Source organism: Neltuma alba, unplaced genomic scaffold (genome assembly GCF_004799145.2).
Source record: "Neltuma alba isolate B1F8T4 unplaced genomic scaffold, ASM479914v2 tig00010622_pilon, whole genome shotgun sequence".
Taxonomy (NCBI): Eukaryota; Viridiplantae; Streptophyta; class Magnoliopsida; order Fabales; family Fabaceae; genus Neltuma; species Neltuma alba.
The window spans coordinates 116,039-131,899 of NW_021635478.1; the positions used below are offsets into that span (position 1 = coordinate 116,039).

Genomic DNA, 15,861 nt, shown 5'->3' on the forward strand with positions numbered 1-15,861 from the left:
GACTGAAAATGGTATAGATTTTATTAAATAGTAGTGTTTGATATTTTATATTTTTAATGTGATAATAGTTTAAAAAAATACCTAAAATTATTATGATAAAATAAAAATAGTTTTTTGTGAGATTATAATATAAAAATATTTTTCATTAAGAAAAATTTGAAAACACATTATAGATAATTAATTAAATATATATAATGGACAAACATGAATATAAATTAAAATTCATTTGGTTTGAATAAAAGCTCATTATACTAATGAAGGAGATGAGGCAGAGGGGAAAATATGAGGGTAAATCTTGGTTGGTATATTTTTAACGCTCATTTTTAATGATCATCGTTTAAAACTGTAGTTTGAAATAGAAAAAGTCAGATTTTCTTCTGTTGAGTCCAACTAAAGTTGAAGGCTAGAAGTTGGTTGGGCTTTTAGTCCATCCAAACAATTATTTGGTCCTAAATAAGTCACAAACTGCTTCATGCTTTCCCATAGACTTTTTCCATTTCAAACGGTGATCCAAACATAGCCTTCATTATTGTTCCCTCTCCACTGCTTTCGTAGTTGGCATCCCAATTCCCTGTCAACACATGGGTACCAATTAATATCACTTTCTTCTTTCTGGGGGAAAGATTTTGAATTTTGAATATGAGATATGGTGAGGTAAGGACAAGGGAGTAAGAAAGGGGATAATGACATGAGAGGGCAAAAGGCCTCGGGGAAGAGGGAAGAAAAATAGAGAAGGGATGAAGCAGAAGGGAGGCTTATGAGGGACAAGTAAAGTAGGATTTTAAATTGAAGATAAAACAACCTCTAACAAGAGAAATGAGACCCCAAAGGTTTTCAAATTAGGTACTACCATTTGCCTTTTTCAAAGCTCAATGTAGGAGATTAATTAACTGGCTAAAATGCAGCCCGAGGAGTATTTAATTCGGCTTGTGAACAATAAAATGAGTCTGGAGCCAATAATAAGCCATATTTTCAGTTGGCTAGGTGGATGGGTTATTGATAATATATTGATTGATTGCAAGCCTTTCTTTACAAAGACCATCTATGACTGTGTTGTACATAACCAAGGGTCTGTTTGAGATAGTGGTGGAAATTTCCTATAACACATTTCACCTAAGCCAAGACAAAACTCCTCTCACATACTTGTCTCGTATTCCGTAAATCACGATTGAAAAGCTACTTATAAGCAGTTCCAAACGAGTCCTAAATCAGGCTTAACTGAAATCCATTTCTTAAAACATCATGATGAAAGACAAGTGCTTCATCGACCGTATTATTGATGCAGAGTCCTTTCATCAGCGTAGTTAAAGCTATTGTATCTAGCTAAAAGCCTGATGTGTCCCTGTTGAATAATATATTTTTATATATAATTAAGAAATTTTATATTATTTAAAAGGTTTAATATACAATAGGTACTCATAATTTGAATTAAGAAAATTATATAAATTAACTAATTAAAAGTATATTTTTTATTATATTTTTATAATTTTCTTTTTGAAAGGTATCTTTCTTTTGATTCCAAAAAAATTCTGTCAAACGAAATATCAATCCCATGTAAACTGTGTTTGTGGCAGTTACTTGAAATTAAAAGAGAATTTTTCAATAATCTAATTGAAAATTATCTAAAATATCTAGCCAAGATATCTCCTACCTTCTAACCTAAATTAAAGAGTTTGGATAATTAATGTCTTTTGTAGATAATTCTTTTATTTTATTTTCAATTTGAATAAATATTTTATTCATATATCCATCATCCATTTAATTTTTGAATATCCACTAATCCACATTATCTTAGGATTTGGCGAATGGGAAAGAACAGAAATTGGGGCCAAGGGCACAAGGCAGAGAAAGAGATGCAGAGAAGGCCTACCTTGAAGGCGTACCGAAAAAACATATTTGCTTTCAGAAACTAAGGCTTCTTGATGTTGTTAAGTTTGTTAATATCATTAAGTTCATGGACAAAAATTAAAATTCGGTTAAAGATTATGGATCAAAATCAAAATTGAATATATATATATATATATATATAAGGATGAAAATCAAAACTTGTTAAAAATCTAAATAAAAAATTTCTCCCTATTTGGTTTTTTTTTCGTGTAAAGGACTTGGGGCAATTATCATCAAATAACATAACTCTTCTTTAATTATGTGTGATCTATCCTTAACTACATGGAAAATCATTCCATATAAAAGTTATTCGCACATCATTAAAAATATGTTGCACATGGCTGAAAAAGAGTTGCACTCGCTCAAAATAATTGCATCCCTTGAATCATATGAGATCAAATTTGAAAGTAAGAAAATAGAGCATGCATTCAAAGTCGAATATTAAATTTTCTTGCAGAAAATTAACTTCTCCACTCAAAATTGATTTTGCTTGTCGACACCATTTTTTTCGGTCATTCATTACCAATGATTTAAAAACCGGCCGGACGAGAATTCTTTGACTCGTTTTTCATGGTTTGACCACTTAATCATTTAGGCCGTTTTGGACCATTTCTAGCCGGCCATTTAGCCGGGAGTTGGAGTTAAACCAGAAGCCGGGGCGGTTTTTCAAAAATCTTCTGGCCCAAATTTGTCAAACAAGAATGCTACACCATCATCATATAGAAAAAGGTGAAGAAGAAGATGAAAAGAGTTAAGGAAAGATAAAAATATTTAGAAGGCTATATGAGAAAATAGAGTTTAGATTATGACAAATAACTCGCTCAAATATAGTCAGCTTACGTCACAAGCCCAGATCTATCATTGAAAATAGTAGATACTAGAAAAATGAAAACAATCTGCACTAGAAGTGCAAAACATAAAAAACAGTCAAAAGTGGATCTTGAGGTTCCCAAAAATGAAGTGAATGGTTGGAGTCTAAGATTTTCAAGCGAAAATATGTCGATGGCTGCAGGGTGTTACCTGATAGTTCTAATCCAATGGTTAAAAGGAAGAGGTCTCTTGAAATACTAAGAGATAAGTACAGTCCCCAGAAACATACATGGAAAGTCAGAAAGCACTAAAACATCTAAAAAATTGAAAAGAAATAAAAGGGGAAAAAAATAAAAACCTCTTTTTTTATTTTACTCTTTTTTTATTTTTCAATGGATTCACGGATCAACTGTAAATATATAAATTAATTTATTCAAATATTTATACTTTTTGCAAATAAAAATAGACGTTATTAACTTACTATTATAACAAAATGAAGAAAAAGAGGTCAACAAAAGTTTATAAGCTTTTAACATATCTTCATTTTTATTTTAAATTTTTATTGAGAAATCATTATATTAATAATTATTATACTTATTATAAATTTATTTTATACATATTAATTTCATGTACATAATATTTTTTATTTAATTATTGTGCCACCGGTCCGACCAATTCGACAATTTAAACCATGAAATTTATTAATTTATTAATTTTGATTATATCGTGAAATTTTATCATTTCCTAAATATAATTTGTCAACAACATAAAAATAATTCTAATACATATATTTTCAAACTTATCAATATGTTATAAAATGGACAAAAGTTGCTTTAAAAAAAAATTTCTCAGAGTTCGAAGCTGCTCAAAAATGGAAACATTTCAATGAACTATTAAATAATGCAACATCACTACGCTCGTCATATTACGGATCAGATACACTATAGACCTCAAGCACATAACTAACAACAAAATCAAGAAAGCTCTGATATTCTAAAAACAGTAAACATCTTTTGTACAAGGACGAGGCTAAGATGTGAAAGCCATGGAATTAAAAAAGGACATTTAATCACTCTCCAAAAGGTTTTCATCCCCAGACCTATAACACAATGATTGATTTTCACAACATTTGAAACAGTTTTGTTTCTAAATATGTATGTAAAAGAAAGGATGGAATGAGAGAATGAACCCTCTGAATAATTATCAGCCACAAAAGGTGCCTATCTGTTCATCCAATTAAAAAAAAAAAAGGGCTACCTATTTGTATCAACAAGAATCAAACAAGACCTCTCAGGTTAACGGCAATACCGCGATGAACAAAGAGCAACGCGCAGGCCGGCAACCCCCAAGTTTCAGTATCTCTTCATGAAGACCTCGATTTGGTATGTTTTCTAGTTCTACCCACTCCAATCTGATCCGGCTAGCAATGGAATATAGGTTCTTTGCTGAGATCTAGTCACTTAGGGTTAGTGGAAGTTTTGTGACAATGGTTGGAGTTTCACCGGATTCATGCATTGTCGTTTTTGGTAGTGGTGTTTCTTCCTATGTGGTGGTGATAAGTTTGTTTTCATGGTACCATATGGTTTGTCAAAAGGAATGGGACCATTAGGATGGTTTTTTGAACCCCCATCCCTTATTTCGGACTTGGTTTTTGGTGGTTCTGCTTTCTGGCGGCAATAATGGCAGAGGCATCCTTCTACCTCTTTTGATGTTTTAGTTTTTATTTCAAATTTTCTGTTAGACTTCCCTCTTTTTTTAATAAAACATAAATACTTCTGTCCAAACAAAAACTTTTTAGTGATAATTTATTAGTAAAATGACAACAAAAGCCCTATAAAATATTAAATGATTGAAAGATTGAGAGATGCTCTATTTTAACCGCTTCAGATTAATCATTTATATTAGAGTGAAAATTTACTAATGTTGTTTGGATAAAATTCACCTAAGCTTCATTAGGCATTAACCAGTGAACAAAAAACCGGTTCGGACCGACTGGTTCAACCGGTAAACCGGTGAACCAATCAGTGGACCGATTTGGTTTGGATACTAAACCGGGAGGGAGTTGAACCGGTAAAGAATCAGTCAAATCGGTATAAACCGGTTTGAATGATTAGGTTGTTATCAGTCATATTTTTTTTCATGCAGCTCCTAATATATCAGCCCTTATAGATTTAAATGAATTTTAATGATAATTTTGGTATCAATGATTATTAATTTTAATTAATGATAAATCATAAAAATCAAAATTCTCAATGTTGTTATATTTTGTTATTGTTACAATCAAACTATTGTCATATTTTCTTATATTTTGTTATTAGTGATTGTTAATATTGTTATATTTTGTTATTTTTAACTAAATTATATTATTTTAATATAACCAATTGAACCTCGAGTTGACCCCAGTCGGACTAACTGACCCTTGAACCACTACCTCAACCGGTTTAGTGTCCGGTCCAGTTTTTTATTCCTTGGTATTAACAACTCTCAAATTTGTTTTGATATTAAATCAACTATATTTTTCAAGAAATTTGGGGGATGCATACCTTGCAGCTATACCGAAAAGCATGTTCACCATCGGTAATTTTGTGTACATATGTTATTTTTTGAGCTACATTATGCATCGTAAGTTTGTAATGTTTGTGGCTGTCGAGAAAAATATTTCCAGACCAAAATTATAAAAAAAAAATTATTTTAGAATTAGTTTAAAATATTGGGTTCTCTTAAAAAAAAAATGAGACGAATAAATACAACTTAACCCTTATTTAATATGTTCAGGTTTATCAGTACCATTGAATTTTATTAACGGAAATAAAAATTATTGATTTGATTCTTTTCAACTTTTATTATAAATTATCTTATTCACAAATTATAAGCAACAAGTAGAAAGAGCAAAATGAGTTGATGTAAATTACATATTGATATTGTCTCTCAATGAAGATTATTTTTTATTTCATTTATCTCGCTCTCGCTCTCCCTCTCTTCTTTTTTTTCCAAAATTACTCAAACCAATTCAAATTCCAATAATTTTCATGTATTTATTATTTTGAATTTTTTTCATTGTAATAAAAATATTACAGTCAAACTTTTTTTTGCCCAAAATATCAGAAGAGATTCCCCTGTTGGTCATTTCATAGTATAATCTTTTTGCCTCAATGGCAAGCCCTTCTTTAAAAATACCATCTATGGCTGTGTTGTACTACTTACGGTCCTTAATATAAGACCTGATTGATTAATTTGAAGAGACTAAGAAAATTAGTTAAGTTAATTATTTGTTACAGATAGGATACTATCTTTCCTAAAATACCTTTGCTAATAATATATATGAGCTAGAAGTATCATTTGATGAAACTTTTAATATGTGCAACCACCAAAAGGATTATTTTAGAAAAAATGAATAAATATGAAAGACAAAGTGGATTAGGATCTTACATTTAGGACCAAATTAAAAATTAAACGAGCTTTTATAATAAAAAAAAACAGAGGTAATGCATAACTAAATCAGGCTTAACTAATCCTGTCTCCATCTTTCGAAGCAATTGAAGAGCAGTAGACGTTTTTTCCAACTTTGCAGAAGCCATTAATCAGGGTACCATAGCTTACCTCATTTAACTGAAATCCTTTTCTCAAAACACCATTATGAAAGACGAGTGTTTCATCGACCTTATTATTGATGCAAAGTCCTTTCATCAACGTAGTTAAAGTTATTGTATCTAGTTTTTTTTTTTTTTGTTACCAGCAAGCTATTGTATCTAGTTGAAAACCTTATGTATCCCTATTATATAATATATTTTTATATATAATTAAGAAATTTTATATTGATTAAAGGGCTTAAAATGCAATAGATACTCACAATTTGAATTAAAAAATTATATAAATTAATTACTTAAAGTGCATTTTTATTATATTTTTATAATTTTCCTTTTGAAAAATATCTTTGCTTTGATTTCAGGAAATAATTTTCCTTTTGAAAAATATCTTTGCTTTGATTTCAGGAAATATTCCGTCAAGCAAAATATGGACCCTATAGAAACTACATTTGTGATAGCCACTTGAAATTAAAAGAGAATTTTCTAATTATCTAATTAAAAAGTATTCAAAATATCCAGCAAAAATATCTCCTACCTTTCACTCTAAATTAAAGAGCTTGAATAATTAATTTCTTTTGTAGATAATTTCTTTATCGTATTTTGAATTTAAATAAATACTCCTTTGGTCCTTAATATATGACCCAATTGTTGAGTTAGTTTTGATCCTAAATATAAAACCCATTTCTCATATTTATTAATTTTCTCTAAATTATCTCTATGGATACTCTTTCAACCATAATCAAGTAGAAAAGGGAGAAAGAGTATTAAGAAAAATGATTATGGTGTTTTAGAAAAAATACATCACATTTCTTATAATTAACTAACTTATCTAACTTTCTTAATCTAATCAAATTAATTAAATGGGTCTTATATTAAGGACCGGAGGAGTATTTTATTCATATATCCATTGTCCATTTACTTTTTGAAATATCTACTAATCCACATTATCTTAGGATTTGGCGAATGGGAAAGAAAACGGAAATTGGGGCCAAGGGCACAAAGCAGAGAAGGAGATGATGCAGAGAATGCATACCTTAAAGCCTTACCAAAAAACATATTCGCTTTCAAAAACTGAGATCTGCTTGATGTTGTTAAGTTTGTTAACATCAATAAGTTCATGGACAAAAATCAAAATTCGGCTAAAGTGTGTGGATCAAAATCAAAACTCAATATATATATATATATATATATATATAAAAGGATGAAAATCAAAACTTGTTAAAAATCTAAATAAAAAATTTCTCCCTATTTGGCTTTTTTTTTTGTTTGTTTAAATGACTTGGGGCAATTATCATCAAATAACATAACTCTTCTTTAATTATGTGGGATCTATCCTTAACTAGATGGAAAAGCATTCAATATAAAAGTTATTTGCACATAGTTAAAAATATGTTGCACATGACTTAAAAAAAGTTGCACTCACTCAAAATAATTAGGGGTGAGCAACCAACCCATTATCCGCTAGCCCGCCCGTGACTCATAAAATTTTTGCCCATTTAAGCCCGCCCAATTAGTCCAAATAAGAGATTATAAACGGGCGGGGTAGCCCATTAAACGGGTTGGGCTATGGGTAAGGTATTGGGCCGCCCATACCCGCCCGTTTAAGTTTTAATTTTTTTAAAATATTTTTATTCTTAATTTAATTGATAATATTGTTTCTCATTCATCTTTTATCAAACATTCATGCTTGTTTAAGCTTTTATTTTATCCTTTAGGTAAAAGTTGGCACTTTCAAAGTTTATGAGACTTTATGACTAGTGACTACTTTTATGATTTTATCATACTTTGATTGTTTAGGAATCTAAGTGAGGTTGTGTGATTGAATATGGTTAATGTTATTTTATATTTGATTTGTTATTTAGCATGCAAAATGTATTGATAGCTTCATAAGGTTACATATACAAAATAACTATACTGAAAAAAATTTAAAAAAAAATAAATGGGTTACCCCGTAACCCGGTCAGCCCATATGGGCTGCCCCATAGCCCATTTAATACGGGCTAAATGGGCTACTACCAGGTTATGGGTTAGCCCATGCCCATTTATAAATAAATGGGCGGGCTATGGGCTAACTTTCGGGTTAGCCCACCCCGCCCATTACTCAACCCTAAAAATAATTGCATCCCTTGAATCAGATGAGGTCAAACTTGAAAGGAAGAAAATAGAGCATGCATTCAAAGTTGAATATTAAATTTTCTTGCAGAAAATTAATTTCTCCACGCAAAATAGATTTTGCTTGTCAATACCAATTTTTTGGGTCATTCATTACACACTTAAGCCTTTATTTATTATTTATAATAGGTTTTTGTTTCAATTTCTGTACTTTTTATGAGTTTTTATTTTAATTCTTATATTATTAACGTGGTTTGATTTTGATCCCTTTACTTAATGATATTAACTTCGTCAAGGCGGCTAAACTTATATCCAAGTCATTAGGAAATGATAAAGACTAATGTTTTGAATAAAAAAATTAGATGAATGAAAAATTAGAATTTAAAAATATAGGGATCAAAGTCAAAATTTAACTAAACTACGAGAAGAAAGTTATTGACCTCAGATCAAAGAAAAAAATTTGCAGTGGGAACTATTTTTGTTCAGTTTTTATGCTATAAGAGTACTTTGAAGCTTGTAGTGTTGTTAATTGAAACTTTATATTATAAACGAATGGTTCATGATCCAACGAATTCACTTAAATAAAAATTGTGAAGCTCAGCAACGTGAAACCTACTATTTTAAAGTCGATACAATATTATCTTTTTAAATAATTAATTTTTAAGTTAACTTTTAATGTAAGTTGCCCTCGCAAAGAAATAATTTTTAGCCTAGTATAGGATATTAACACAAGTTTTACATTAAAATATGGGCAAATCATTAATCACCCTTCAGTTTTATCTAAATTATAAAAATCCCCCCTTTTATTTTAAAATCATATTGGAACCTCCTTTAAAATTAAGTTGTAACATATAGAACCCTCTACGATATAATTAAGAACCTATTTTCATATACCCAAATACTTTAATTGACCATTAGTTGGACTCTTAAACGTTTATTTTCATCAAAATACTCTTTTTTTAATATAAGAATTATTTAATCATTTCCAAAATATAATTTTTACACGTCATATAAATTCTTCTAAAACATATATTTTCAAACTTTCTAACATATTATAAAATTTATCAATTTTTCTTATATCATAAAATTTTATAATTTTAATTTTCTCATTTTCTAGATATAATTTGTCAACAACATAAAATTAATTCTAATACATATATTTTCAAACTTATCAATACTTTATAAAACAGACAAAAGTTGCTTTTTTAAAAAAAAATTCATAGTTTGAAGCTGCTCATAAATGCAAACATTTCAATGAACCATGAAAATGAGAATTTTAAAAAACAGAACCCGTATAAAAAAAAACTGAAAATACTTCATGGTTATTAGGCTAAAACTGTCAAGTATTCTCAAAATAGTTGACGGTTTTATGAGTAACCATGAAGTATTATTTGATAAATAGAATCAGGTTAGCATTCAAACCAATATACTGTAATTAATAATTCAATCATATGAATCTAATTAACCATGTACCAAACAAAAATTTACATCATATGCATCTTAATGACAAACCAAATGTTATACAATATGTTGTCTTAAGCCAAATCAAAATTTTGGATAAGTACAAATGGCAAAAGCCAAAAGCCAACCAAAACCAAAATTAGCCAATTGCCAAAAACCACAACAAAATTGTTTGATGCCAAAACTAACAGCATAATATTGAAACCAAAGCAATCTTCTACTTCCTTATTTATTTTGTGCCTACTGATGGTACAAAACCATTGCCAGCTCTTCAACGATTTCTTCTATTTGAGCAGATGAATACACTATGTAATATGTGTCGGTAAAATATTATATGCAAAAACAAATTGAGGTTAGATATAAATGTAAAGCTACACTAAGTATAATTCTAAAATTATAAATTGAACTTTAACAAATGCATCTTACCTTCACAGGGATTATGTCGAAATTGTGCATAATTATCTCCTTCACGACTTTTCATCAGCTACATTATGACGCCTATCCACATAGTCTATACAGACTGTCCAATCCCTATCGAGTAGAGATTGCACCTCCTTAACGATCCTATAATCATCATGTTCTCCCGCAACACCCTTCGTAATTAGCTCAAGTGCATTAGTGGAGTCGGTTTCTACCACCTTGTCTGCAACCTTCATCCTATGCCAACTTTAAACCATGTAAGTAAACCCAAATTTCGGCCAAACAGAGATATGATAATGGAGCAAAAATAATTGCTCATCCTATGATCTAGTTTCAATTAAAATCATTTGGAAGGTTCCAGTGAACAAGAGTATCTAATCCAAAATTGCAACAAGGCAAAAGGAACCAAAAGTTGTACCAGGAAAAATGCAACAAGGCAGAAGGAACCACAAAATCATATTAGAGATTTAAAGAAGAGCATGACCAATCTGAAGCTATAAAGTCTGGAGAACATGTCGTGATAATGATGGAGGATGACCACAGAGCGTGACGATGATAGAGGATGACCACACAGCGCAACGACGCAACAATGATGGAGGAGGATCACAGAGAGTGACGATAATGGAGGAGGAACCATAAAAACAACAGGGAAAGACCAAAAATGATGTGGGGATGGCAAATTAGAGGATTGGGAGGTTTGGGCAGAGCTTATGAAGCAGAAGGATGCCCAAAATTTTAAAACAAGGTTAAGCGAAATGAACAGATTAGGGGTTTTAAGACACTCTTGATAATTTTTTAATATAACTGTCAAGTACGCTTGACAAATAATTGACAGTTATATTGAAAAACCATCAAGTATTACTAAACTTGACGGTTTTCAGAGAAACTGTCAAATTTTTGTTTTTCATGCTTGACAATTCTTTCTAGAACGCTCAAGTATTCTCAAACAATAATTGACGGTTCCTTTTAAAACTATCAATTTTTGTCCTGAAAAATTCCACCTCTCTTTATTTGACAGTTTTTATTATAACCGTCAAATATTTGACGTCAAGTATTTGTAATTCTGTAGTCTTGAGACCTCAAGCACATAACTATGCAACAAAATCAAGAAAGCTCTAATTTTCTAAAAACAATAAACACCCTTTGCATGAGGCTAAGATGTGAAAGCCATGGAATTAAAAAAAAAAGGGCATTTAATCACTCTCGAAAAGATTTTCATCCCCAGAACTATAACAAAATGATAGATTTTCACAAAATTTGAAACAGTTTTGTTTCTTTTTCTTTTTAATAAGAAATACTACCTCCAGTCCTTATTATAAGACTTCGTTTGACTCTTTGTTTGGTCCTAATTATAAGACCCCAATCCATTTTATCTCTCATATTTATATATTTTTTTCCAAGATAATCCTTCTAATAATGATAGTTCTAGCCAATACACTTAATTAGCAAGTATATTTTAGGAATGACAACACTTATTTATTACAAATAACTAACTTAACTTACTTTCTTAATCTCCTTAAATAAGTCAACTGAGTCTTATAATTAGGACTGGAGGTAGTATTTTTTTTTCTAAATATATATTTAAAAGAAATGATGGAATGAGAGAATGAACCTTTTGAATAATTATCAGCCACAAAAGCTGCCTATCTGTTCATCCCATTTTTTTTTAAAAAAAAAAAAGCTCACTATTTGTATAAGCAAGAATCAAACAAGACCACTCAGATTAGCAGCAATACCGCGATGGACAGAGAGCAACGCGTAGGTCAGCGACCCTCCAGTTTCAGTATCTCTTCATGAAGACCTCGATTTGGTATGCTTTCTAGTTCTACCCACTTTGATCTGATCTGGCTAGCAATGGAATATAGGCTCTTTGCTGAGACCTAGTCACTTAGGGTTGATGGAAGTTAAAATATAGGTATCCTTCTATTAAAAGTAATCTTATTCAAGGCACTGTTTAGTACTAAATGTGAGTACCTCTCCCAGTGAGGATTCAAACATTGGTTCGTCACATTATGAGGGACTAGCCCCTTCTGCTAGACCCAACCCTGTTAGTAAATTTGTTTTCATATTAAATCAACTATATTATTCAAGAAATTGGGGGATGCATACCGTGTTGCTCTACTGAAAAGCATGTTCACCATCAGTAATTTTGTTTACATATATTATTTTTGAGCTACATTATGCATCGTAAGTTAGGAATGTTTGTGGCTTTCGAGAAAAATATTTCCAGACTAAAATTATATAAAAAAAATTATTTTAGAATAATAGGTAGTACTAAAAAGATATTTTAGGACGTTGAATGTATCAAAAATTAGTTTAAAATATTGGATGCTCTTAAAAATATATATATGAGACGAATACATACAACTTAACCCTTATTTAATATGTTCAGCGCTATCAGTACCATTGAATTTTATTAACAGCAATAAAAATTATTGATTTGATTCTTTTCGATTTTTATTATAAATTATCTTATTCATAAAATATAAGCAACACGTAGAAAGAGCAAAATGAGTTAATGTAAATTACATACTAATAATGTCTCTCAATGAAGATCATTTTTTTATTTCATTTATCTCCCTCTCCCTCTCTTTTTTGTTCCAATTTAAATTACTCAAACCAAATCAAATTCCAATAATTTTCATGTATTTAATATTTAGAATTTTTTTCATTGTAATGAAAATATTAAAGTTAAATTTCTTTTCTTGTTTTTTTTTTTGGAAAAAAAGAGTAACTATCTCCTTAAGACCGTGGCTTTTGCATAATCCATCATCCAACAAGATACTTACAAGTTATTATATCTAGCATATGGCTATTTATACAAGCCATCTATAAAGAAAACATGTGACAGTATCATGAACAATCATTTACATTGTATTTTCTTAAAGAGATATATGATTTCACCAACCCTTTTAATTTTGCACAGCCCACTAATCAAGATATTATGATTGAAAATATTATGAGCCACATCACTTTTTGATCATCCTATGCAACACAACTCACCAAACATCATTGATCAAAGTGCTCCCACCCATTTAAGGCATTGAAAGTAATTCCAGCACCCTTTTGACCACATTTCATCATCAAAGAAACTACAGCTATAGCTTTGGTTATCTTTCCTTTTATAAAAAATGCATCCAATAATAAAGGCATAAACAGAAGGATTGATGCTTTCTAGCACCATTTTATTTAAGCATCAAAGAGGCGTATGTAACGATATTTGAAGTTATTCCCATTAGTCATTTCATGATGTAAAATTTTTGCTTCAATAACAACCCCTTCTCTACAAAGACCATCAAATAAAGTGGGTAACTGGATATGAAGTTAAATAGGGTATAGAAACCTTTCAAGTGAGGGGATCAAAGTTCATTCAACTCCCATAAACTTATATTAGCCTATCACAGGATAAAATGGCAAACTTCTTGTATTCATCTGTTCTAAAGTTTGAACATTGTTATAAATACAACACTCCAAGGAAAAAGTGTCTAAGCTAAATCTCAATTTTACATATGAACTTATCCCAACTACAAAAGAACTGAAAAAACGACAAATATGGAATTAAAAAATTTTGTATGCCGTAAATTACTAGATACAGATGTTAGGAACAGAAACAAAATAACAGGAAGACAGCCTTAAATCGAACGAGAAGAGATAGATTTTCCCAACGTTTCAAGTAGTTTTGCTTCTAAATATAACAAAAAGGATGGGATGGGAGAATGAACCCCGAAAATAATCATCAGTGGCATATGCTGCCTACCAGTATCAGCAAGGCAAAGACAATCAAATGAACTTAGGGGATTCAACGACAACCATGGCTGATACTGAAATAAAAAAGTGAAAACAACTTTAATTGCCTTTAAATTTCAGCTGCCATCAGACAGTGCATTGGTTAAATATTTCAACAAATTTCAACATGAAAACAAGTATCTGGCTTTCTTTTATCGTCTTTGAAGACCTCTAGCAACTATTTCATGAAGAATATTCTCCGCCTTATCAATCTCACCTTTCTCCAAAAGAGTTCCGATCATTGTTTTAAAAGTTCCAAAATTTGGGAGGCACCCATTGTCAATCATTTGAAAAAGTAATGCCCGTCCCTCATCAAACAAGCCCTCTTTACACAGTCCATTAATCATAGCAGTATATTCTTGGACATTTAGAGAATGACCATTAGCCAAAAGATACTGAAAAACTTGTTGAGCAGTATTTAATTTACCATCCTTGCACAAACCACCAATAAGAATGGTGTGTGTGTAAATATCAGGTTGTTTTCCTAGGACACCCATTTCTTCGAATAGCATAATTGCTTCATCAAGATGCTGGCTCTTGCACAATCCATCCAACAAGACATTGTAGGTTACTATATCTGGCAGATGACCACTATCATGCATATCATAAATAAGTTCCTGCACGTTTGAGATCTTTCCTGATTTGAACAGGCCATCAATAAGAGTATTATATGTCACAATATCAGGAAACAAACCTTTGCATTGCATTTCTTGAAAGAGATCCATGGCTTCACCAATCCTCTTCATTTTACATAACCCATTAATCAAGATACTGTAACTGAAACATCAGGCAACACATCACTTTTCATTCTATTAAGAACCTTCTTCGACTCATCAACATTATTCATCATACAGTACCCATCCATCAAAGCACTGTAACTAATAACATCAGGCTTTATGCTACTTTTCATCATCCTACCAACTATTGCCTCAGCTTTGGTTATACACCCTTTTTAAACAAAATGCATCTACCAATATATTAAAGGTATAAATACAAGGAGTGATGCCTTCCAGCCCCATTTTATTTAGCAACCACGTGGCTTCTTGCCATTGATCCATGCAACAGAAACCATATATTAGAGAGTTATAGGTAATAATATCCCGAGATATTCCCCTCTCAGTCATTTCATGATATAATTTTTTTGCCTCAATTGCAAGCCCTTCTTTACAAAGACCATCGATTACTGTGTTGTATATAACTAAACCAGGCTTAACTAACCCTGTCTCCATCTTTCGAAGCAATTCAAGAGCAGCAGACGTTTTTCCAATTTTACAGAAGCCGTCAATCAGGGTGCCATAGCTTACCTCATCTAACTGAAATCCTTTTGTCAATATGTCATTATGAAAGACAAGGGCTTCTCTAACGTTAGTATTAATGCATTGACCTTTCAACAGAGTAGTTAAAGTTATTATATCTGGCTGACAGCCCATCTTGAGAATCTTCCCTAGTATAGAAAGCAAAAACATGTTACCCAAATGGCAGTAACAATTGATCAAGATGTTCAGAGTAAATAAAGAAGGAGTGAATCCCTTGCATTCTGCTTTTGAGAAAAGGGAAATAGCAGTTCGGTGATGCTTCATCTTCGCGACAGATCCTAGAATCTTATTAATACGGACTATAGAGGGTTGGGGATTCATATGAAGCAAGCTATGAAATGAAGAGATAGCCTCTTCAATGCTCCTAGGAGTTGGCGAATGGGAAAAATATCTGGGGAAGGCGTACCTTGTAGTTTTACAGAAAAGCATGTTCATCATCAAAAATTGAGATCTGCTGAGGAGGAAGGGGAGAATCAGACTGT

At 31.1% G+C, this 15,861-nt stretch overlaps 2 protein-coding genes across 2 annotated transcripts; both read right to left on the reverse strand.

Annotated features, from left to right (window-relative positions):
* Positions 1 to 14,215: 14,215 nt before the first annotated feature.
* On the reverse strand, positions 14,216 to 14,809 carry LOC114757734 (pentatricopeptide repeat-containing protein At1g62930, chloroplastic-like). Its single transcript, XM_028946804.1, has one exon. The coding sequence runs from the start codon at positions 14,807 to 14,809 to the stop codon at positions 14,216 to 14,218; it is 594 nt and encodes a 197-aa protein (XP_028802637.1).
* Positions 14,810 to 14,826: 17 nt separating this feature from the next.
* On the reverse strand, positions 14,827 to 15,643 carry LOC114757735 (pentatricopeptide repeat-containing protein At1g64583, mitochondrial-like). The gene is made up of 2 exons (XM_028946805.1): positions 15,268 to 15,643; positions 14,827 to 15,011 (listed from the first exon to the last, which is right to left on the reverse strand). Exons 1-2 carry the CDS (start codon positions 15,641 to 15,643, stop codon positions 14,827 to 14,829), a joined length of 561 nt encoding a protein of 186 aa, XP_028802638.1.
* Between the last annotated feature and the right edge of the window lie 218 nt (positions 15,644 to 15,861).

What these genes read in the sequence shown, in the direction of transcription:
- LOC114757734 (XM_028946804.1), bottom strand. Translation starts at nt 14,809, where the DNA reads ATGAAGAGGATTGGTGAAGCCATGGATCTCTTTCAAGAAATGCAATGC.
- LOC114757735 (XM_028946805.1), bottom strand. Translation starts at nt 15,643, where the DNA reads ATGAAGCATCACCGAACTGCTATTTCCCTTTTCTCAAAAGCAGAATGC. An exon ending in GACAGGGTTAGTTAAGCCTG is followed by an intron (nt 15,012 to 15,267) that starts GTTTAGTTATAT and finishes TTGTTTAAAAAG; the next exon opens with GGTGTATAACCAAAGCTGAG.